General features: G+C 48.3%; 11 protein-coding genes across 11 annotated transcripts; 3 read left to right on the top strand and 8 right to left on the bottom strand.

Annotated features, from left to right (window-relative positions):
* Positions 1–109: 109 nt before the first annotated feature.
* On the bottom strand, positions 110–1,534 carry FSST1_007171 (F-box protein; the record flags this gene model as incomplete). The annotated part of the gene is made up of 1 exon (XM_083223927.1): positions 110–1,534. The coding sequence occupies one exon, from the start codon at positions 1,532–1,534 to the stop codon at positions 110–112; it is 1,425 nt and encodes a 474-aa protein (XP_083083132.1).
* A 348-nt stretch (positions 1,535–1,882) lies between these two features.
* FSST1_007170 (uncharacterized protein) lies at positions 1,883–3,316 on the bottom strand (the record flags this gene model as incomplete). Its single annotated transcript, XM_083223926.1, has 1 exon — positions 1,883–3,316. One exon carries the CDS (start codon positions 3,314–3,316, stop codon positions 1,883–1,885), a length of 1,434 nt encoding a protein of 477 aa, XP_083083131.1.
* A 603-nt stretch (positions 3,317–3,919) lies between these two features.
* On the top strand, positions 3,920–4,384 carry FSST1_007169 (Glyoxalase/Bleomycin resistance protein/Dihydroxybiphenyl dioxygenase; the record flags this gene model as incomplete). The annotated part of the gene is made up of 2 exons (XM_083223925.1): positions 3,920–4,314; positions 4,363–4,384. 2 exons carry the CDS (start codon positions 3,920–3,922, stop codon positions 4,382–4,384), a joined length of 417 nt encoding a protein of 138 aa, XP_083083130.1.
* A 115-nt stretch (positions 4,385–4,499) lies between these two features.
* FSST1_007168 (hybrid sensor histidine kinase/response regulator) lies at positions 4,500–8,411 on the bottom strand (the record flags this gene model as incomplete). The annotated part of the gene is made up of 3 exons (XM_083223924.1): positions 4,500–5,421; positions 5,471–8,003; positions 8,054–8,411. 3 exons carry the CDS (start codon positions 8,409–8,411, stop codon positions 4,500–4,502), a joined length of 3,813 nt encoding a protein of 1,270 aa, XP_083083129.1.
* A 913-nt stretch (positions 8,412–9,324) lies between these two features.
* FSST1_007167 (nuclear transport factor 2 family protein) lies at positions 9,325–9,777 on the top strand (the record flags this gene model as incomplete). Its single annotated transcript, XM_083223923.1, has 1 exon — positions 9,325–9,777. One exon carries the CDS (start codon positions 9,325–9,327, stop codon positions 9,775–9,777), a length of 453 nt encoding a protein of 150 aa, XP_083083128.1.
* An 88-nt stretch (positions 9,778–9,865) lies between these two features.
* Positions 9,866–10,837, bottom strand: FSST1_007166 (uncharacterized protein; the record flags this gene model as incomplete). The annotated part of the gene is made up of 1 exon (XM_083223922.1): positions 9,866–10,837. One exon carries the CDS (start codon positions 10,835–10,837, stop codon positions 9,866–9,868), a length of 972 nt encoding a protein of 323 aa, XP_083083127.1.
* A 329-nt stretch (positions 10,838–11,166) lies between these two features.
* FSST1_007165 (uncharacterized protein) lies at positions 11,167–12,120 on the bottom strand (the record flags this gene model as incomplete). Its single annotated transcript, XM_083223921.1, has 1 exon — positions 11,167–12,120. One exon carries the CDS (start codon positions 12,118–12,120, stop codon positions 11,167–11,169), a length of 954 nt encoding a protein of 317 aa, XP_083083126.1.
* Positions 12,121–12,587: 467 nt separating this feature from the next.
* Positions 12,588–13,310, bottom strand: FSST1_007164 (uncharacterized protein; the record flags this gene model as incomplete). The annotated part of the gene is made up of 1 exon (XM_083223920.1): positions 12,588–13,310. The coding sequence occupies one exon, from the start codon at positions 13,308–13,310 to the stop codon at positions 12,588–12,590; it is 723 nt and encodes a 240-aa protein (XP_083083125.1).
* Positions 13,311–16,422: 3,112 nt separating this feature from the next.
* On the bottom strand, positions 16,423–18,034 carry FSST1_007163 (FAD-binding oxidoreductase; the record flags this gene model as incomplete). Its single annotated transcript, XM_083223919.1, has 3 exons — positions 16,423–16,914; positions 16,966–17,497; positions 17,544–18,034. The coding sequence occupies 3 exons, from the start codon at positions 18,032–18,034 to the stop codon at positions 16,423–16,425; spliced, it is 1,515 nt and encodes a 504-aa protein (XP_083083124.1).
* A 1,768-nt stretch (positions 18,035–19,802) lies between these two features.
* On the top strand, positions 19,803–20,209 carry FSST1_007162 (RlpA-like double-psi beta-barrel-protein domain-containing protein-containing protein; the record flags this gene model as incomplete). The annotated part of the gene is made up of 2 exons (XM_083223917.1): positions 19,803–20,044; positions 20,098–20,209. The coding sequence occupies 2 exons, from the start codon at positions 19,803–19,805 to the stop codon at positions 20,207–20,209; spliced, it is 354 nt and encodes a 117-aa protein (XP_083083123.1).
* Positions 20,210–20,917: 708 nt separating this feature from the next.
* FSST1_007161 (uncharacterized protein) lies at positions 20,918–23,608 on the bottom strand (the record flags this gene model as incomplete). The annotated part of the gene is made up of 1 exon (XM_083223916.1): positions 20,918–23,608. One exon carries the CDS (start codon positions 23,606–23,608, stop codon positions 20,918–20,920), a length of 2,691 nt encoding a protein of 896 aa, XP_083083122.1.

Below are 23,608 nucleotides of genomic sequence, written 5' to 3'. Positions count from 1 at the left end.
GACAGGAAATTTGAAGAACAGTTTGTTTTCTCATATTCTCTCCTTCATACAAACGCGAGTAGTAAGTACTTTCCTTCAAATCATACAGTGCATAGCAAATCGGCCCACTTCACCGACTTGTTGATCCCCGTATCGACATCTCCTCGGAGTCACATTCCCAAAACGCATGGCCTGAATCTTGATTAAAGTTGCACTGCCATCCAGTTTCTTCCTTCCAAACGATGCCACGACTTCCCAGAAGGTCCAAAAACCACACCACAGGCTCGTCAACCAACCACCTCGCCCGAGACTCTGTCAGGTCAGGCTCCCCGTAGCCTTTTGGGATGGCAATACCACGCAGGTAGACTTTTTCAAGCGGTCCTTGACCCGAATTCTCCAATACCTTGTGAATCATTTTCATCAGAGTATCACTGGCAAACATTACGGTATTCTCAGGAACCCAATCTTCCTCGTCACGATCTGTGTCGTATCCTTCGAGTGTTGCCGGGCGCTGATCGAGGATGAGAGTTGAGAGGGTAGGCACAGATGCTTTCAGTATTTTTTTCCAGTCTCGGTAGCAGGCTTTTTCGGCGCGTTTGGACCACCCAAAGTCGTCCCAGTCTATATAGCATTCAGCTTCTACTGGCTGGCAGAGATGTAGGTGCTTGAGTTTGGGAGGCTTCAGCTCGTTTTCCGCGTAGGATGTCAAATATCCGCCTAGTGGACGGGGATAAATAACATCACCGTTGAGGCTGCCCCAGACTGATTCTTCGTCATCGTTTTCGTCGCCGTCGTCTCCGTAGCTGTCTTCATCGTTGCCATTGTCGTCGTCGTCGTATTCGGCCTCGCTATTCTCATTGTGGTCATATCGCCGGTACTTCTCATAAAAGAGGGGGATCGATCCAGTTGGACGGTTCCAGGCCGAACAAATAGGACGTTCCAACATAGCAAGCTCTAAACGCTCCAAAGTATTGCCAGCCTTGAGAACCCATACTGGTACAGATCTTGGTATATACCCCGACAGCTTTACGGAACGAAGTTGGGGAGTAGGGCCTGTGATTGCCTGGACTGGGTCTACCTGATCCCAAGTGTCATTAAAATCCCCACGAAGCCCTAAAGATTCAAGGTTGGAGAAGTAGGGCAGAAACTCCCAGACTCGAATTCGACATTCATCGTGTGCTGTTGGCGGCTCCCACTGAGCCAACACGTCGGCGCAAAGGTGTTTAACACGTTCAGCGACGTGAACCAAGCGAACTGGGTCTTCTGCATGCAAAGTCTGCAGCATGGTGAAAAAGACTTTTGCTCTTCGCGATCCAAGACATACCCCTTGGGGGATACATGGCTGGCTCCGGTAATTTGGTCCTTGGCGGATGTATTGGTAATTGTGATAGTCTTGGGTATGAAACTCGATGTCGGTCCAGAGCAGGGGAGTGACGATGTTGTTGAGCTGCTTGGAAGCGCGAGCCAGCTGAGCGAGATTGTGATCGGGGAGTCGAGAGAAGATGTTCAGTTTAATTTCGTCGGGAAGCGCCTGGAGGCGGTTCATGGGAGACATGGTTGATTGATGGTTCCCAATATGTCGTTGTTGAGAATGATCGACGCGAGATCTGTGGTGCGGTCGACTTAGCTTTGCTCAGAAGGCAGGAGCGCCACGGTACCTACTGCCCACACATCAAGGCTTAGTACTGTGTAACAGGAATATTGGCCGCCTAAAACTTAATTAGGTAGGATATCAAAATAAGTAGTCTAAGGAGCGTACCTAAACTGACCTACTAATCTCATGGATCTCTTATGCTTCCAGTGCAACGTTCTCTAATACCCTGAGGTTTAGTAAGTGTTGAAATAGCTGCAAGCTTTTTCTTTGGCCCCCTCATAACACAACAATGCACAATAAAGCCTTTCCTCAGACAATGCATAACATATCGTCCCACCTCATCGACTCATCTCCATCCTCCATTTCATCTTCACTGTCACAGCAAGCGTCCCACATCGCCTTACCATCGTCGTAATTAAAGAAACACCACTGCCCAACTCTAGCCTCACACTCAACACCACAACCTTGCAAGAACTGCATAAAGCGACCCGCAGCTTCCGCCGGATCAGGTATCCCTTCGTCTTCTTCGAGCAACCCAACGAAAATACCGTACAAGTACACACACTCCAGCAATCCTTGACTTTTATCCGCCTCCAATACTGCCCCGACCATCTCTAGCAGGTTTTTACTAGCTGCTGGTGAAGTTCGATTCTCCATCCATTCCATCTCGGTAAGACCGTCGTTTTCGATATAGTCGGCTGCAGGACGTTGCTCAAGGACAAGCGTTTTGAGTGTTGGCAGAGAAGCTTGGAGGATCTGGCGCCAGTCACTGTGACAGGCTTTTTCAGCTCTCTTGGACCATGTGTATTCGTGACAGCTGTTCTCGTAATCCGATTCAGCAGGCTGAAAAAGGTAGAGGTGCGTGAGTTTAGGCAACTTCAGCTCTTTGTCTTGATCTTGAAAGGATGTCAAAAATCCACCCAGCGGACGAGGGATAACAGCCTCACCCCTGAGACTTCCCCAGTCCGATTCGTCGTCATCGGAATCATCGGAACCCGCCTCGATGTCCTCATCGTCATCCTTTTCTTTCTTGAGCTTTTCATGGGGAAGAGGAGCGAAGTGGGGATTTGAATCATGGGACGAGGAAATTGGACGGTCCAACATGCCAAGTTCTAAACGCTCAAGAGTGTCACCAGTCTTGAGAACCCATTCAGCCACGGCTCGGGGTACATAGCCAGAAAGCTTCGCAAATCGAAGTCTAGGAGTAGGACCTTCAAGTTGCTCCAATGGGTCTCCTGTCCTGCCACCGCCATACAATGAGCTTCCGTGGATTTCCAGAGACTCAAGGTTAGTCATATAAGGCAGAAGCCCCCAGACTCGAATAGCGTTCGGGTAGATTGTTTCATAATCTCGAGTCCGTGGCAACCACTGGGGGTCAACGCCAGTGCATATGTGCTTGATACGCTTTGCAACGTGCTCCAGACGGGCTGGATTTTCCACATGCAGAGTCTGCATTGTGTTGAAGAAAGCCTCTGCTTCTCTTGATCCGGTGTTGTATCTCATTGCTGGAAAACATTTTCGGCTGGCGGGACTGCGAAAAGGAGGAGGAACGTTCAGTTCAGATGAGGTCTTATGGAAACTAGTACTATGAAATTCAAGATCGGTCCAAATTAGGGGTATAACGATATTGCTAAGATGCTTGGAGGTACGAGCCAGTTGAGTGAGACTGTGGTGCGGAAGTTGAGAAAAGATGCCGAGTTGAATCTCGGCAGGAAGACTTTCGAGGCCTGGATAGGAAGACATGATTGCAAACGATAATACTGTTGAGGACAACTGTCGACATGTTTCTCCGCGACATGACTTAGTTATATGATTTTTTTTGGCCCCTGAACGATTAGCGTAAGCTGTTGGTTCGTCAACTGGGCTACTAATGAGAAGACAGCGTCAAGTGGATATAGGCGGCTGGTGCCTGGGAATAGCGACAAGCGAAGTACCTAGGCCTGCTAGGCAGAAACTCAATAGCCGGGCGGGTAGTGATAGAAACCACAGAAGACAAAATTGTCAGGCCACATTGAACCGAGCAATTGGCATTACCCCACCATTTCAATCACGTCCATCACAACTTCACATGTGGAAGTTGCGAAAAGATGCCGATTTAAATCTCGGCAGAAAGACCCTCAAGTCGTTGTTACGTCAATAGCACCGAGTGGATATAAGTAGCCGGTGTCTGGGAATAGCAGCAAGCCAAGTCGGCAAAAGCTCAACGTCAAGCGGTCTCGGCAAAAAGTCAATGGCTGCCGAGATGGAACAAATAACGATAGGCAATAAATAAAGCCATTCAAACCATTGCCCACCTATCATCAACTTTACCTTCTCAACCATCTTCACAATTCGACAACCATCACAATGTCCTCCTTTGCCGTCGTAAAAGACATCGACCACCTCGTCCTAACATGCCACGACATCCAAGCCACTATAACATGGTACACGAAGTACCTAGGCATGAAATCCGAAACCTTTGGCACTGAAGCAGCTCCTCGTCACGCTTTGAAGTTTGGCACGCACAAGATCAATCTTCACCAGCGTGGTAAAGAATTTGAACCAAAGGCTAGAACTGCTTTGCCTGGGGCTGCTGATTTGTGCTTTATCCTGGAAGAGGGCACTGATCTGCAAGGACTGATCACGGAATTTGAGAAGGAGGGTATCAAGGTCCTTGAGGGGGGAGAGGTTGTTCCTAGGACTGGGGCGATGGGAAGAATTAGGAGTATTTATGTTCGGGATCCGGATGGAAACTTGATTGAGTGAGTTTACTTGATACATTCTATGAGTCATTATCTAACCTTTGGCAGGCTGTCTTATTATCTCTCTTAAGCATTACCAATACCTTCGAATCACCATACATCAGAGCGAGGGTCAACTGATCTTTCATATGCTCTATTAAAGATCTATCATAAACAAGGACAGGCCACATAATTCGTTTAAACATTTAGTTATTTTCAATCATAGTCCTGAGCTCAGCAAACTTGACAGGCTTGGGCAGAAACAAATCCACCCCAGCAGATATCGCATCAAGTTTTGCATCCGCGCTCGCCAGACCCGTCAACGCAAACACCGTCGTTCGAGGGACCTTGTACTTTGCCTCAATCTTTCGAATCCTCTTTGTCGCCTCGATGCCGTTCATGACGGGCATGCTGATATCCATGAGGACATAATCAAAGCGCTTCTTGATAGGACCCCGAGATTCATCATTGCCAATGGTCGATTTTGTAAACTTCTCGACAGCCTCTTCTCCATTCTCGGCTTCCTCGTAGGTAAACCCACACTTCTTCATGAACATGGTCAATAGGTTAAGGTTGATCTTGTTGTCGTCGACTAGCAGCACGTGGGCCTTGTTGGGCATTTCTGCTTTGTTTGGTTTTTGCGACTCCCTTGTTGGCTTTTCATTCTGCTTGATGTTGCCGTCTTGCTTTCGACCATCCGATTCGCCATCTTCCTGCTGTTCGCGAGCGTTGTGTCCCATTTTCTCCTCTTCATTCTTGCGATTGTTCCTCGGTCCGTCCTTTTTGCTGTCGTTAACGTGATTTTTTGTTTGCTTCTGTTGCTGATCCTTTTGACTCTTCTTCTCGCCTACGTAGCCATCCTGTTTGGATTCCGACTGGTTTTTCTCATCTTCAGGTAGCGGTGTCGTAGTTGTATGCGCATGACCTGACTCGCTATTCTGGTCTCGGTGCAACGTCGAGTTCATACGCTCTGCCACTTCTCTCCCTTTCCCAGTTCCATGTCTACCTTTTTTTTTGTTATCGGTGTGAGCACTGTGGACTAGATCGTCATTATCTTTGTCATCATTCTCTTCACTGATCCTTTGCAAGCATCGGCTAAACACTTGTGCAAGTTTTCTAGGACCGCATCTAAGTCTTTGTTAGTACCAGCAATCGAAATGCGTTTCCCAAAACTTACGGTTGTGGAATTACTTCAACCACATTTGATAACTTGGCCAAGGCTGTTGTCTGAGCTCTCGATATCTTTGCCGCCTCCTCCTCGTTCAAGCTAATGATGATGATAGGCGTCTTCTTATTCCTTGGGCCCTCCTTTAATGTTTCTTGGATGCGCTTTTCCAGTGTTTTGGCGGACGGCGGCTCGCAGTACAGGTAAAAGTCGGCTTCTGGGGGGTTGGTGTCGAAGTCTCTCGCCGCCTTCATGTTGAACCAGCTTGAAAAGATCTCAATCAAGGCCTCGTTGCGCACCTCGACTTGTTTGGTGATAATATCCGAACTGAATTCTCCACTTGCTTCCAAGAGTACCAAGGACTGTCCTTGGAGCTTTCGCTTCATCGTGTCCATGGGCTCTTCTGACTTGGATCCTTCTTCGGGAACAGGGTCCAGACGCAGCCGGACTTCAAACTCGGTGCCTATACCCTGTTCTGACTTGACCTCGAGAGCTCCTCCAAGCGAATCCACAATCTGCTTGACGATACTCAATCCTAAGCCAGTACCGGGCTGGAAGGAGTCTTCCTGGCTGAAGGGAACAAAAAGTCGATTCTGTTGGAATTCTTCGGACATGCCTTTCCCGGTATCGGTAACCCGGATCGTGACTTCGATCCTTGAGTCGTCACTGATCTCTTGGGCTCGTACGGAAACGCAGACAAATCCCTCTGCAGTATATTTCAGAGCGTTGGCGAACAAATTCATAACAATTCTTCTAAGGGCACCAGGTTGCGTTCTGACCAACCAAGATGTTCTCGGGGTGATATCCAAAAGAATTGATACAGGATGTTCGGTTCCAAGGCCATCGGCCCCTTGTTCTGTTGCGCTCGTCATCAATTCGTCTCCTTGATTTGCCGATTTTTTGGGGAGTTTCTTAAAATTATGACCGGTGGCAACAGCATCAACAACCTCCTCGACAAGGACAGACATGTCCACCGCCGCAGTCATATTTAAGCTTTCCATTGAATCAGAAGACAAGCTAATGATCTTGGCGTGCTTTCCCTTCCTCGTCTGCCCGCTTCCAAGGTTATTTATCTTGCTAAAGTCGAGCACATGGTTCAGCGTGTCCAGAAGTGTCTTTCCACAGGTCGCAATTGAGTTGACTAGGCCAACTTCGTATGAATCGGTCACAGCATCTTTGAGAAACTCGGCAGCACCTAAAATACCGTGCAAAGGACTCCGTAATTCGTGGCTCATGCTCGCAATAAAGGTAGTTTTTGCCGCTTCATTCTTCCTGGTATTAATGCGCCCGACTTGACTCGTGATGCTGTTACCAAACGCGCGAAGGTAAGATAAGTCTTCATCCAAGTTCATCATGCGACCCGGCGCTGATGTCCAAAGGAAGCACCCACCCATTAGTTTATCCTCTACGTAGTCAAAGAGGGGAAGAAAGACAATAGACTTGGCTCCGGGTATCTTCTTCAGCAGCTCCTTGTGGTCCATCACATCCTTGTTCTTGTTCTTGTGACGTTTATGCTTTCCGGCTATCGGGACAGCACTCGTGTCGCTCGCGCTATCATCGTCGGAAGAAATACCGGCTCCTTCCTCTGTGAATGTGAAAGCTTTTCCTTTGGGGAAACGAGAGAAGTATTTTTCTAGCGTTGCAATTGAGAAAGGCGGGCCTTTCTCAAGATCCAAAGGCTGGGTTTTGTCAGCAAGCGAATACGCAAGCAACTTACACGGCCTGGAAGTTGGTGATGCTTCCGAGTCAGAACTTTCTGTACTGAAGCCATCAGGCTCCGCCGCGACCCGTGTTGGCAAATCTTCAGAGCTTGTGTTGTCGCTGTGCTCTACTTGAACGGTTTGGCTCATATGTTGGATGCTGGAGGCTGTAGCGCCAAAGAGAGCAACACCATCTGCCAAGATTGATGATCGCAAGTTGTCTGCTGCTCGGTGATACATCCTCGATAACCCGTCCGTTTTCGGCTTGTTCTTGCGGGGTGGCGATGTCGCTTTCTGTGATTTCCTGGCAGAGTCAGGATCGACTTTGTGCATGTTGTTGTGGAGTGACGATCGTCGCGTGGCTGAAATGGACATGCCTGGTGGTCGCTTGATCGAAGGGCGTTGAGGCTGGTCATCCTTTGACAAGACAGGGTCGTCGCTCGAACATCCCTCAATAAAAGTAGCCAAACCACGAACGATGCGTTCACCTTTGAACCTGTCAACGCGATCACGCGCCCATTCGAGATGCTCAGTAATCGCTTGCGCAACGCTCTGCATAAACTTGACGTCTTCTACTGTCAAGCCATCGCGCGGTTGTTCGTCCGATACGGCGTATGCTCCGATCTTGTAACCCTTCCTCGAAAAGATGGGCACGCCGGCGTAGAAGCGCACTCCCGGTTCGGACTGGACGTATACTCGGGACTTGAAACGATCATCGAGGCGGCAGTCGGGTACGATTAGACCAGATGCTGTGTATGTCGTTCCATCTGGGTCGCGACCGATACAGGAGTTATCTAGACAATGTTCGCAAACGGCATCCGGGCGGGAGAGGATCGATGTTCCTACTGGGAGAAGTTAGCAGGCGTGACGTATATCTGCAGGTAGGGATACTCACACCACAGTTCACTATTATAATCGGAAATGCTGGAGGGTTGTGTCTTGTCGGTAGGGTCGTCTGCCAATGTTCCCAGTCGCAAACTGCGCGTAGCTTCAGCGAGGATGTACTGGTTGTTCGTATCGATGAGCGAGACCATAGCGCGCTTCACGTTGAGTCGGAATACAGCCAGTTGGGCAAAGGCGGAGAGTGCCTTGTCGGAAGAAGGCTGAGGCGCATTTTTGTCATTGATTCGGGAGGGCGCAAAGATTCCATCGACATTTCGAGCGACTTTGAGTGAAGAGCCTTGTGCTATTTGCCAACTCTGGAAGTAACTCTGCACCTCGCGTTCGCGTTGCAGCTCTGCAGAGCTTGACATTGTATCGTGGAATGCGCTGTCATGTCATGTCAGGTTTGGATACTAAAGCAAATGGAATGCTCTGGCAGACAAGAATTAGGTAGTAGGTGAGTTGATGGGAGTGTGATGAAGAGAAATTAGGCGGTTGCCCCCTCTAGAGAATCTAGGTACCATTGCGTCATAATTGCCCCCGAGCGTCAGCGTCATTGGGAAGGTTGTCAAAACTAATTTTAAGCCTAGAACCTTTCTAGAATAGGTACTTTTATCTATACCCAAATGAGGTCACGCCAGGACAAGACGGGAAAGATATGACAGGAACAGCGATCGAAAATACAGGGTCAAGCACCGATTAGCGGTCAAGTTGGCGATTTGGGAACGTGATCAACCAGGTTTTTTTACTTTCTTTTCTTTTCCCCTTTCGCTACCTCAGCCCATAATCCCTCATTCATCCCAGCCATCAAATGTCAAGCTTCGCCAAGAAAATAAGCTGCTTGAATGCGGGGGTTCCAGACTTTATCTTCGGTAGGTATTAATAGATCTACAGTAATCTTGCAGTTTATTTCTTTATTAAATATCCAATCGAGTTTCAAGACATGGACTGCAGAACCGACAATCTGGTTCAACCAACTAGCCAACCCACTACAAGGCCGTTATTGTACGCGCAACCAAAGATTTCGGAAACTTTCTACTCCGAAAACTCCGGTCCGCTGATTTCCTGTTTGGGCCATCACAGCCAAAAGTCCCAGGAGCATCTCCTTGGAGATGGCAAGATACCACCCACTGCTTACTATTAAGGATTCAATCCAATGGGATATCTCAATATGGTAGAATTAATAAGCGTCGTGTTGCCAAAATAGATAAATAGGTGTCAGACATTCCCAATTACTACCACCATCATCATCATCCAACTCCAATAAACATTGCAGTCTTCGCCATGTCTTCCACCAAACACACAGCACGATCAATTCTCGACGCATTTTACGATGCCGAGCGCATTTACATGGCCGCACCACCCAAAGAGCGCGACTTTAGCGGCATGGCAGCAACGCTCTCACCAGAAGTGAAACTCAGACAAACATCAGGCCTACCCTACGCTGGTGATTACGTCGGGCCTGAAGGATTCCAAAAATGGGCAGTAGACATGGCCAGCTACTTTGACAAGCTCGATGTGCAGAACCCTGAGGTTTTTGAACGCGAGGGCTCGAACCGCATCATCTCGCTCAGCTACCTCTATCTTAGAGTTCGCAAGACTGGGGAAGAGTTGAAGTACCCTTTGTGCCAGGTCATGACGATGGATTTGGAAGCTGGCGTTATCAAGAGTATCCAGCCGTTTTATTGGGATGTACATGCTTTGAACAAGGCCATCGGACACACACCGGAGATATAATCACTGCATTAGACAGAGGAACACCAGCTAGAAGAAGAGAACTATTTTAAATAAAATCAAAGAAAGTCTAAAACTTGTGCTTTTGAAATCACCGATGCTCTGCAATGACTTTATCACAATACTCTGCAAATTCAGCAGCCGTACCCGTGCCTCCTTGCTCCTTGGATTTCAGATTCTCCAACAAATCTGGCCTCGGAGAAGGATGAAATCGACCCCATGGCCAAATAAACCTCCCTCCATCCTCAATTTGTAGATCTGGCGAAAGGCCTGCCCAAAGGTTGGTGTACGCACCAAACTTGGCATGATAAAGAATCACCGAGACGGCATAACGAACAACCCATGGCATATGGCGTAGAAGAGAAGTTTGAAGGTTCCCAGGATTATGGCACACGCTGAGAACGCCCCGAGATCCGATCTGGTCTGCCAACACGCTCGCGAGATACCAGTTTCCGGACTTTGAATTTGTGTAGTTGACCTGAGGGTCTGAAGATGGGGTGATGACGTCTTTCATGTTGACTCCTCCCTTTGGAAGGGCGACGTCGGTTACGATAGATGCTGTCCAGACGACGCGTACTGAAGCAGGTGGTTTGTCCTTGGCGGTTTGAGTTAGAATAGGTACGAGAAGTTGCGTAAAGTACCAAGGCCCGATAGCATTCGTAGCTATGCTGAGTTCATATCCTTGCGCCGAAACTGAGCCTGGAGGAGGCATAGACACGCCCGCGTTGTTGAATAAAACATCAAGTCGTGATTCTTTGGTTGCGAATTCTTCCGCAGCCGACTTGACAGACTTGAGATCGTCGAGGGATATCTTGAGGAAGGACAGCTTCCCGGATGATCCAGGGCAATGCTCTTTCAATTGCGTGATAGCCTGTTCGCCTTTCTCTTGGGACCTGCCTGCGATATAGACTGATCCGCCAGCTTCGAATAGCATGCGGCACAGCTCAAAGCCAATGCCGGAGTAACCGCCTGTAACGATAAAGACACGTCCATCTTGTGGTTCAAGATTTTCCTCGGTGAATTGAGGTTTTGGTGGGAACATGAGAGAATACGTGTTTCCCATGGTGAGTGTTCTCTCTGGTGGTCTGTTGGGTTGTGGTTGATGAATGGTGGAGAATTTCGGTGCATGGAGAACTGAAAGGGCGGGGAATGGGATATGGGCAAAATGGTAGGAGTGACGCATTACAAATCTTAGCAACGTTACGGTTGTTATAACAGCTTGATTGTGACTCTGGTGCCTTCTAAATCTCAAAGTAGAACAATAAATAACCTAACCATAGCCTAAATGGCATAAGGCGACCTGCTAATTTCGTCCATTGTGCCTAAGCGGCCAACTTTTCTGGTACCCTCAGGCAGGGATATAGATAGAGACAAGTATTTGCATGATACCAGTTAAGAGACTCGTGCCACACATCTCTCACCAAGCATATTCGCGATATGTGATGCCAACTTCTCAACCATAACCAAACCTGGATCATGATCAGGATTAACTTCTGCAACCGTCAAACCAACAACTTTGTCGCTTGCAAGCAGCACTTTCAATGCCCTCATCATCTGCTCAAATTCAACACCTGTGAAATTCGGCACATTCGCCAACGGAAATGTCCCCGGGTCAATCGAATCAACGTCCAAGTGTACCATAATCATATCCACCTTGCTCTCGAGATACTCCAATGTTTCTCTTGCACGCTGTTCTGGTTCTTTCGCCACGGATGCTGAGCTGACAACTTTGTAGTTGTTGTCAAAAAGGTATTGGAAATGCTCAGGTTTGTTTCCTGGTAGAGACATGTTTGTGCCGAAAAGGACGGTGTTGGAAGAATCACAGACTGGTTCGCCTGACGGACGAGAGAATTGCTCCATGCGTGGTAGTGCACCTGGTAGCCGAACTAGATGCGCCATGTTCATCCCAGCAAAAGTCCCAATGGAACTGGGATCCGTCGGAGAAGTGAGATCGGTATCGGCGTCGATGTAAATCAAACCAACGCGCTTAGGATGTGCATGTTTCCAAAATGCGGACATGATAGCCGGAAGCATACAACACTCGCCGCCAATGATGAGTTGGAAATCTTGTTCACGCGCAAGGCTATCGCTAACAGCATGCTCGACAGATTCGCAGACTGAGATGTTAACATCCTCGTTCCTTACACCACCCGGGTTAAAGGTTGCCGCTGTGTAAGTCGCTGGCAAATACAAGGCACCGATTTCCAAGACAGGCGGCACACCGGCTTCCTTGAGTTTGCTGACGATTCCGACGTCTTGGAATGCTTTGGGTGCTTTGGATTTGCCTGGGATGATAGAGCCACAATCTGCAGGGACATAAATAATCGATACATCTGAGGTTGCCATACCGATGGGTTAAGCTTCGGTTATGCTTGAAAAGGTTTTGTATTACCTCAATCTTTGGTAGAGGAAAGCGAGAATGGCGACCTGTTCATTCTACTTATAGTATCCAGTTCTCATGTGACGTAAGTGTTGTCAGTGGCAGGGCGTGGAAACATGATTTGTCCGTCAGCAATGTTGGCAAACAACATAGTAGGATTACACTTGCCTTTGAAACTCGACGTTTCGAAGCAAATCTTTTGTAACAATTTTCCGAGATGACATGTCACGAAAGCCATGGGCAGCAATTGAAGTGCTGTAAAAGCGTAACTTTTTGATTAAAATCAACTATATACATGAATTATCTTAATCGTTCCTATTAATCCAACATAAAAGTCATTGTAACCCAATCATGGATGATATCCTTTCGATCACACAGCTCGTACATTCCTGGAGTTCTATCTCCAAGTAAAGTTCGGGATGTTGTATGTCTCTTAGATACCGGCACCGAGGCCAGCAAGGAGAGCGACAACGGGGGTGAGGAGAGGAGCGAGAACACCAGTTCCGAGACCGGCAAGGAGGGGAGAGAGAGCAGCGATAAGGCCAGGGAGGATGGCACCAACAAGGCCGATGACGAGAGTGAGAACCTTGGCGAGGATCTGGAAGACGGAGTGGAGGACAGAGATTAGCTGGGGCTGGAGACCAGTGACAGTAACGATGGTCTTGACAGCAGTGAGGACCTCGGAGACGAGAACAACAACGAGGTTGAGGACCTTGTCGACATCACCGTCAGCGACAGGGAGACCAGCAGCGCCGGTAAGCTTGGTGACGATCTGGGTGAGCTCAAAGTTGACACCCTCAAGGCCGGGGATAGCCTTGTCAGCACCCTCAGACTTGGTGAGGTCACCAGCCTTGACCTTGTCGGCAATACCGCTGAAGCCAGAGGTCTTGCTCTTGATGTTAGAAGCACCGCTCTGGAGAACGGAGAGGAGCTCAGCGGGGCTGGAGACGTCGCGCTTAATGGGAGACGCAGAGCCCTTGGTGGACTCGTCGACGATCTGGTCAACACCAGCGATCTTGAGGATGTTCTCAAGGTTCTGGACAGCGCCGCGGACCTCTTGGGTGTCGGGAGTAGGGTTGACACCAGCGGGCTGGGCAACGGGAGAGGCAATGGCCGAAGCGGCGAGAGCGAAGAGGGAGAAGAAAGTGGCCTTCATTTTGAATGTTTGTAAAGAAGAGAGAAGTGGTTTTGAGTGTAGAGTGTGAGTGAGTTGATGATGAGATTGTTGGATGATGAGAACTGATTTGAAGCAGAGAAGAGACGTCCTTATATACACGAATTTGTCTATTACTTTGATTTTATATATTCTTTTCTTTTACAAACTGCACAGGTCGATCACTCACAGGGAAATTGCTTAGAGTCTCTGGATGTCAGTGATGATGTCGATCGCTCTCAAAGACTCGAGTCGTGAGAGCTTAGCTTTGCGTCCAAGAGTCCACATAGTGGCCCCCTTTGGTGTCTTCTCCACGACATACCCATTTTCAACTCCCGGGTCTTTCTTTTCGTGGTTATGCTACGTATTAAAGCTAGTGGGTAGTAGAAAAGTTGTCCTTCTTAGTCTTATGGTAGAAAAATAAATGATCTAGAACTATAGTCTAAGGAGCATAGACTGACCTAATAATTTCGTCCCTTATGCTTCCAGTGGTCAATTCTTCTGATACCCTGAGGCAAAGACTTATAATTGTTGAGACTATAGATAATGTCTTGTTGACAAACGATTTTAGACTTTGGATGATATTCATTGCAGGTGTCTCTTGGTCTTGCAGATCTTACTTGTTTGGATAAGCTTGTTTACCCCTTTGAGAAAATAGTACTCTATATGCTCTTGGTAGATATTTGATCATCACCGCTATCGAGTAGTCAATCTCAGGTTGCATCTCCCTGTCGATGTCATCGTACTTCCCCCCCTACGCTAATCCCCCGACCCTGTTTTCCGGGATATTTCGTACGGGATTAACAGTGGGGATAGAGGCAGCCCAGCTCCAGTGGACCGGGCTCTATGCTTCCGGCTGTCGATCATAACTAAAACCTGTCATATCTAGCAAGTCTTACTTCTTCTCATCTGGTCGTTCGATCTACAACTGGGTCCGATTAATACTAATTTCTTACAAGTCTTCTAGGGGCTCCAGATGTCTTGTTTGTTGGCATGACAGGGTTGAGACATAGGGAGAGTTTTCAGGTCCGATGTTGTGACGATTATTACTTGTTTTAGGGAATTGCAATCGATGCTACTGCAGGTGTGCCATCTATTCTCACCAGAAGATTGCATTAGTTTCAATATGCTCAGATTCGTGTAGGGATGAATACCGAATCGAGGCTGAGATGGCACCAATATCTGATGCTGGAATGTCCACGGCTATACTGATCCATCATCTCTCATTTCAGTGAACAGCCACCTTGTTTCATCATCATGCTAAGCATTCACTGCCAAGGCCCTACATTCCATTCCCATAACGTCTTCAGCCTCCAAGGCTTAGTAGTCTTGCTTTGCCTTTCTCTACTGGAGGACAAGTCCGTGTCCCCGGTGCTTGGACGGTCTCCACGTGTCTATGGCCCTATAGCAAGTGGACAGCAAACAGCCCTAGCTAGCAAACACTACTATGGGCCGGTATTTTAGCTGATCGGCAGTTGAGATCGTCACATCATAAAGGGTCCGGTTGGTGAAGCTATGGTTTCTTCCCTGGAATGGGAAATCAGCTCGTCCACAATATGCTGATCTTAACAATACTTGAGGGAGCTCCCACTTTAACATGAGCTAAGAAGCACAGGTAAGGCAAGCTTGTTGGTATGTACTCTGCTCAACAAAGAGGTACAAGAGAAAATTGAGACGGTACAAACACTGCCATATTTATCCGTTATGACGAAACTTGACGCTTTTACCGGGAGAGTAGATGCTGGAACTGAGATTGCCGACTGAAGATCAGTCAATGCAACAGAGAGAGTACGTACAGTATGATTGACTCAGGCCAAGACCTGTGTTCCGCTGAACTTGATTCAGTATTTGCCTTCAATTCTGTGTTGCTCGGTGTTTATGACCAAACGAAGCATGTGAATCTCACGATGTATTTGTCTTTTCATTCACAAGTCTTGGATAATTTGTGAGAAAATATGTATATGGTCTTGAGTTAATACTCTTTATATGTGACCATTTTAACTTGTCTTTTGACCTCTTAGGTCTACCTGGCAGTCAAATATCTCCAAGATGTGTCACAGACATAGGGTAGCAGTACAATACCAGAAACACCATTATCACAAGTTCAACATATTCCCGTATAATTTTGGGCAATGACAATAACTAGTGACGCCTTTCAAATGTCCATAGCCAACCAAATTATCTGCTCTCTACTGCAAAGTTGATCAAAGCACTATACTAACATGGAGAGTTCAGGTAAAGGCGTTGACCTACCATGTTCAACGTGACACAAACTCTATTGCATCCCAATTTAGATGTTCAAAAGACCCTTATGGCGTAATTCGACTATAATTCTGCAGTATGATGATCATTGAAGCGCCACACTGGTAGACTGTCCCAGTTGGGAGTTCAATTTAGCCCACCAGTTTGAAGGCGCAACTGCTTATTCCACCGAGATAATTGGTGATGCCGCGATACCTCCGCGGCCCCTCACCAATGATGGATTCAAGCCTCTTGGTGGCACACACACAGACAGAGCACAGCTCAGCTCAGCTGTATCAACTAACGTTAGGTACATAGAAAACTAACTAAAACGAGTAACTAACTCATTGTTTTTGTCCTCAATTAACCCACTTAGTCATAGCTATGGACCCTTTGAGATCTTAGTCCTGGCCAATTGAACAGAAGACAGATTGGAGTCTTGGCTCCTGGGAGATCCCTTCGTTAATCTTGCAATGAGTAGGTCATCTGGGTAGTGTATCGGAGGATCCCCGATACATTGATCAATCAGAGTTGTCTGATTATGTGAATGAAGATTTAGAGTCATGCATCTAGGGTTTCTCGAAACTCCGATGGAGGTGCGGAATGACAGCCCCTCAGAACAACACATGTCCTGAATTGTAATTAATTAAGTATTTTTGAAGCTAGATGGCTGTTACATAATCGGACTGAACTTGCGCGGCAACCCCATCGCGTAAAGATGCCCCAACTTTCACGAACCAGAGGACGAGTCCACCATTCGAATCCGATGAGAGCAACACGTCCATTGACTTGTACCCCAAGCACGAAGCAAGAATATATACAAAGAACGACAAGTCCAAGCCCTTACTAGAGCCCCTCGCCACCCCCTCAACCTCTAAGCAGGCCTAATACCCTGTGGGTTCCAAAACATATCCTTCGGATCCAACTCAGCCTTGAGCTTCTTCAACTTCGGCAAACTCTTCCCATAGTACCTCTTGACCGCCTCTTCATTACTCAGCTGCGTATCCAGATAGTTTGCATACATGCCCCAGTCGCCATCAGCCATGGTCTTGGTCACACTCTCGCGGAACCGCTTAAGCACGGTGAACCCGTTGTTTGCGTGCGTGGCGTAGTTGCCGTGATCGGAGAATTGCCACAGAAGTAACTTGTCGCGGTGAGGGAAGGCGCTGTTGATTGGAAGATCGGTAAAGACAGTTTTTGCGTTGGTGATGGCGGAGTTGGGACCGCCGAAGAGATCAATCAGAATGTACCACGTGTGTCGTGCGTCGGAGTCGTTGATGTTGTCGTACAAAGTCCTGGCGAAGGCCTTGACTTGGTTTCGCGTAAGGGCTTTTGTCATAAGGCTGGTACTGTAAAATGTGCTGTGCTGTATAGATGTTAGCATCGGCCACTAGATGACGAACATAAGGTAACTTACTTGGTCGTAAGGACGTCTTTGATCAAGCGCTTGACCATTGGCGTACTTGTTCAACATCTGGATCCATCCTCCCGTACTCGCCGTAGAGATCTGAGCACCCAAATCCCCCAGTAGAGGTCGCAGTGCTGTGTTCAAATTGGCCCTGGTACCGTAATAAACACCCTGGATCGTCTGTCCCGACGGCCCTAAATAAATCTGCATGTTCAGTTCCTTTGGCGCCGTCACTGCAAACTTTTGGAACGCAAGTAACCCTTCCACTGCTTCATTCTCGGTCCAGTCCAGCTCGATGCTGAACGGCGTGACTGTTTCGGGCGCTGCAAATGTCTGGAAGTCGAGTTCGGCGACAATACCAAAGGAAGAACCTGCGCCTCGAAGTGCCCAAGTCAAGTCGTAAAACTCCCAATCTGCTGCGTATCGAATTGTTCCGTTGGCGAGGACGATTGTTGCGCCGAGGAAGGTGTCCAGCGTAAGACCGTGGGTTCGTGAGGCAAAGCCGTAACCTCCGTGGAGAGCATGGCCAGCAATGCCGACACTACAAATATTAGCCCAACGTCTCATCTTTGCGAAAAGCTTCTTACCCAGGGCACGACCCGTGAGGAATAGCTCTCTTGCCAAACTTGAACAAATCAGTAGCGACATGTCCCAGCCTCGCACCAGCTTGAACATTGCAACTCATATCTTTGTTAAGAGTGACAGTATCCATAGCATCCACGACAATAACCAAATGTCCATTCTCACCACCGTAGCCAAACGAGCCATAACTATGACCGCCGCTCTTGGCACTGACACGGACTTTGTTCTGGTCACCACATTTGACAGCGTCTGAGATGTGCTTGACGGTTGTGGGAAGGACAATGGCTGCAGGAGTGTATGCCAGACGAAGATTGTACGGCTTGACTTCTCTGACCCATTGGGCTGAGTCGCGCGGGATGTATGGGACTTTCTTCTGGGCGAGGCAGGCGTTGAGAGCGGCGGGAGTGTTTGATGATTGGGGGTATGGTGATGGAGAAGCATTCGAGAGGGCTAAGAATGCCCCAAGGCAGAGGAGGAGAAGTCGAAAGTTGAACATGATGCCGTCAACTTTGCTAGCCACTACTCCGATACCTCTTCCGATCGCTGGGAAGCGATTTGTTCTTATAATCCATTTCCCATACTATCTAGCAAGGATCATCTTCGGCTTTCATGTCGATTGTTTCTATATCAGGCCGTCTCTTTACGAGGTGGAAATGAAACATGCACGACTCTGTGAAGCTGAAAAAGCATGGCTCAAACAACAGGGTCAAGGGTAACATGATTGTCAAGAATATAGAAAGATGTCAATTGAGGTCTCTACAAGTGCCGTAAGTCACAATGCTCTCTTCTCAACCAGCCCAATTGACTCTATATCAAAAGTCTACAACTCCTCCATGATCAAACAATGCCACCAAGAGCTATATCACCAAGATACTCATCTCAGAACCTCTCAGTCAGACGTGCCTGAACATCTCGATGATCCCCTGAGGCCATCCACCTGTGTAACACCAGCCCCATGATCGACAAATGCGTGCTACCAATATTTCCCGTGCATACATATACACGTTTCCCCACATGCATATATAGCGCAAAGCCAACCTGCACGTTATTCTCGTAGCGAAAACAAACGCCGACTTGTGATTTGCTGTAGGGAGAATCCGATGCCAGGAACCGAAGCCAATATGCACCTCTTCCCGATACTAGCACAAATCCGATTGGGACAATTCAACGTATGTGCGCTAAGAAGAAACAACCCTCTTTATTGCTGGACAGTTCTATTCTTGTCGCTTATATATATGTCCCACACTCCCTTCGTTCGACAAGACCGAGTTTCTTCTTGCAGTACACGAATAAGGCTTGAACGACTCTTACTTCTCCTGTTCAACAAGGCACTTTGACGTGTACTTTACATCGCAATTGGCTCTTGGTCAAGCACAACTGCAGCCAAACTTGTCAAACAAGGAAGTTGAGTTGGTCGTCACCCTCAATCAGCTGCGCCTAAGCTTTGTTGAACTTCAGTCTGGCAGAGGGGGGGACATCAGCAGCGGTTGATTACGAGTCTTTCGAGAGCCCGTACATAGGATTTGACTCATAGTAGTAATAGATGAATATCGTACTACCAAATCTCTGTGTCTTGCGAATGACTCCCCTCCAAGTCTCCGATCATTGCAACATGTCTACCACATCTTCACGAGTTTCTTCCACCACGGTATTCATCTGCTCCAGTATATAACAGCTAGTCACCCAGATCACGAGTAAAATCACCCTAGAAATACCCTGTTTATGATCACACTTAACTTTAACCCTCGCCCTCCCAATGTCTCTCTTCCCCACAATGTCAATGTCAACACCATAACACAACCTACGCCACCAAGCAGTCATGAAACACACATCTAAATTCCCCAAGTGAAACAATCTTCCCTTCCCCAGATGCCAAGTTGTAGATCCAATCAAAGTACATTCTTGACGCCCATAACCGCAGCAACATTGCATCTGCAGTGCTGTTCAAGTCAAAAGCGTGCAATCTATTTAGAAATAGTGTCTGTGTAATTGCATGTGAATAAACCAGTGCTGCTAGTGTTGCAGATTCTCCAAGACCTTCGAGACAGTGAATCACAATCTCCCCCTCAACCTCAAATCTCAAGTATAAGAAGACCTCTTCTCTCCCTCCAATTCCTCACTCTTTCTTCCCTCATCATCAACAACACAACTTGCATTCTCTTCTTCTTCATACAACAGCATTCTCGCTCTTTCAAACACTTCAAGTCTTTCTCTTACACTACACACACTCACTCAACTACACTCAAAACAACTTCATCTTCACCATGTTCTCCAAGCTCATCCTCGTCGTCCTTTCCGCTACCACCGCTCTCGCGGCTCCTCTCTACCCTCGCACCCTGGGTCAAATCACCTACTACCACCCCGGCAAGGGTGCCTGCGAGGACAGCCACGGCGACGCAGACATGGTTGCTGCCATTGGCCGAGGTCTTTACGACTCTGGCGACTACTGCGGTAAGAGCATCAAGCTCACTGGTGAGGCCGGCGAAGTCATTGTCACCGTCGTTGAGTAAGTTCTTTTGTTTCCCTCCCTTCCAAACTTGTACTAACATTCTTTCTCAGTCGCTGCGAAGGCTGTGCCGACAACGATCTCGACGTTTCTCCCGCTGCTTTCGAAAAGGCCATGGGAGCCAAGAGCCAAGGGCGCGTCCAGGGAGAGTGGAACTGGGTCTAAACGACATTCACCATTCATTCTTTTTTTTCTACAGCATGATCACCATGAGCGTTCAGCTCTTTACATTCTTTTCTCGAACATTCTTAACGACGTCGAACATACGGGAGGCGATTTAACGAAGATGGCACAGGTGGCCTGTTTATGATGATGAACTGCGATGGTTAGCAAAAGGGGAGATCAAACAGATAGAGAACGAACTCAATAAAGTCCTAACAACACTTTAATTGCCTCTTTTCTCAGTGAAATGTCTGCTTAAGTGATTCTCTCTTAGGGGATAGCAGAATAGTGAGCCACCAAGCTTTGGAGTGCAATAAGAAACGACCCAAGAGTCTGCGCTCAAAGACAAAAACTCACTCACCAACATATCTCTCTCAGTGGCTACGCTTCAAGCACACAGAGGCACTCCAAAAAGAACTTAGTAATTGGATTGTTTGAATTGATTCTGTCAATCTATGCTAACTCGCTTTGACGCCCGACGTTATCATAAAGCTCTGCCGGAATGCGCCCTTTTGTCATAGCCTCGTAAGTCCTGTGTCCAAACCACCCAATCCATCCGCCAAGTAAAGTAAACCATACCGTTCCTGTGAGAGAAAAGGGAATCCAACGCCTATTCGTGATGTGAATGTGTTCATCGTCATCAACACATTGCTGTGGTGAGTCTACCCTGTTGGGGACTGTAAGTTCTATGCCATAATGAATCCAAATCTTCTATCCTTGCTTATTTCTAAGACCAAATGCAGGCAACCACTTTCTCCTGCTTCCTGTTGCGCCAGCCGCCCTTGGGCTTTCTGTCTGCTCTGCCGTGTCTCTTTCCACCGGGCCTGGTGGTTTGGGTGTTCCCGGGGTGCCTGACTCTTGACTCATTCTCGAGTCGTCGGCCATGTCAATATCCATAGAGACATTTCTTCCCTGTCGCGACTTTCGCATAATCGGTGGTGGTGTTGCGCTGTCGCGGTCCTCCTCGAGCGCACCTGTCCGGCTCATCCAAGGTGGGAGTCCCGATGCGCCAGTAGAGCTCGAGAATCCCCCATTAGGAGGTTCGGTTGGACCATGCTCCGATCTTGGAGTTGGGGTTGGGGCACCGCTCGGAGGTCCAGTAGACGACCTGCGGAAGAACTTGGTGAATTTGTTCTGGCTGGGTTGTTGACCCGCGATCGGAGGGTAGTGATTCTTGTCGCCGGCGGACGGTGCCTGGGTCTGCGTGTGTGCAACTGCCCTGATTTGGATATCGTCGCTGTTTCGTCTCTGGTGGCCCTTCTTACGGCCCCCCTTAGAGGCCTTAACATTGGCCAACGGTCGACTCAGGAAAGATGTCTTGCTCTGTTGCCCAACCTGCGGGTTCAAGCTTGATCTCCTATCAGGAGGTGGTGGAGGCATCGACGACGAAAAGAGTTCTTGTTGAACTGGGAACAGATCCCTAATCCTGTCGGGATCGAGTCCTGTGCTCGCACCTCCTTGATGACCATTTCCAGCTCCAAACATGGCATCCATTGCCCATCCACCCTTGGTAGCTGCGCTAGGTGGAAAGCTAAAGAGATCAGGAGACGCTCGCCCATTGTTCTTAGGTTTGGAACTTTGACGCATCCAAATGTCGATACTCGACTCGAGAGACTCCACGTCTGAGTCGTCGTCAATATCCGAATCCCAATCGTTGCCCCGTCGGTTGGAAATAGTAGTTTCATCAGCGGACCGAGGGCGCTGAATGGATCTGCCCTGGTTCTCGCGATAGACTCTATTGTTCAAGTCAATAATCTGAGCTGAAGCCTTGACCGCACGCATTGGAGTCTGCTCCAGACGAACACCCGAATACGTTCCCAAGCTTCCGTCGTTTTCGGAAGCTTCTGATAGCGCACTGTGGCTTGGTCTCGCTGTAGGAGGCCTGAGCAACGCCTCGTTGGAGTTGTCGAAGCGTCGCAGTGTAGATGTAGAGACGGTGTCTGGCGTCGGAGGGAGGTTCTGTTCGTGGAGTCTAACACCACCAGGAGCCTCGGTTGTAACTCTTCGAAGCGAATCCCTCTTCTCCTGCTTAAGGCGCTGATGGCTTGGGGACATCGAAGCACGGCCAGTAAATCTTTCTGGTCCATCTTGATCCCGACTTTGAGGTCGCGATCCCATTTTTGAAGAGGGATGGTGTCGTTCGGTCCTCTGTCGCGGAGAGCTGTATTCGATGACATTGTGGATTGAATCAAATTGCGGTTGGTGATTGGAAACAGAGTTCGATCGGATTGATCGGTTGGGTGAAGAATGGTGAGACTTGGCAAAAGCTGTTTTTGGTCGGTTGATAGCACTGGCTCTGGCTGGAAGACTGGCTGATCCATCAAAGGTTGTCGGTTCATCCTCTTCTTGGAGGCCGCTATCATCTTCCTTCGACCCATACACACTGACAAAGGAGCTTTCACTCAGGATGCTCAAACTCGGGCTGCGACCAGTATCGCCTTCACCAGGCCCCTCGGGAACCTGAGCAAGACTAAGAACGCTGCCTCTAGTTCCAAGATAAACATTGCGCAGGTTCTCTGTATTCTCGCTATGGTCGGATATAAAACTAGGCATTCGGTTGATGATTCTATCATCGCCCGTTCGCTTCGCCGACACTGGTGTCCGTGTCGCTGGTCGAGGGTCTTCGTAGCAAGGGTTCAAGATGTGAGCTGAATACTGGCCTTCAGATTGGATCTGTTCAATAATTGATCTTTCCTTGACGAACTCTTCAAGTCTAGCTTCGAGCGACACAATCATAGCGACCGCCTCCTCGATTGCTTTATCGCGCTTCTCCATCTCCTGAGAGAGATGGTGGTTCAATTCGTCTGCTTGTGACTTCTCCATCTCAAGAGTCTCTACTTTGTCTTCGAGTGCTGTTTGTCGTTCTCGACGATGGTACAGTTCTAGCTTGAGATCAAAGTTCTTCTTGTGAAGTGAAGAAATTACCTGCTCCATATCCATAACTCCCATACCCTTTTTCTTGGACGTCTCAGTTGAAGCGGGGGAGTGAGATCGATGTTCAGAATCAACAACCCTAACAGGCGATCCAATGCTTCGACTAAACTCCCCAGAAGAATTGGCTGTATGAGAGCGCGACCATGTTGACGACTTGTCGCTCTCCGCTTGACGAGACTCCCGCAACTTCTCTTGAAGGAATGAGGACATGGCAGGCTGTCGCGTAGATTCGCTACTAGCTTCTCTAGTCAAACGAGACTTTCGGTCTGCTGTTCGCGGTGTGGCGCTAGATGGTCTTTCGCAAGTGGCATGATAGAATCGGTGAGCATGCGACGGGGCGGGGGACCCAGGAGGGTGTGAGTTGGAAGTATGTGCGGTATGCATTGAGGCCTTGGTGTTGTTTGTGCTTGTAGAAGATCGAGAGGCGGTTCTTTGTCCATGTGAAGACCGTGAGACAGGCCGTTCCAT

Source organism: Fusarium sambucinum, chromosome II (genome assembly GCF_050947815.1).
Source record: "Fusarium sambucinum isolate potato_lamoka chromosome II, whole genome shotgun sequence".
Lineage (NCBI taxonomy): Eukaryota > Fungi > Ascomycota > Sordariomycetes > Hypocreales > Nectriaceae > Fusarium > Fusarium sambucinum.
This window is presented reverse-complemented; position numbering and strand designations above follow the sequence as displayed.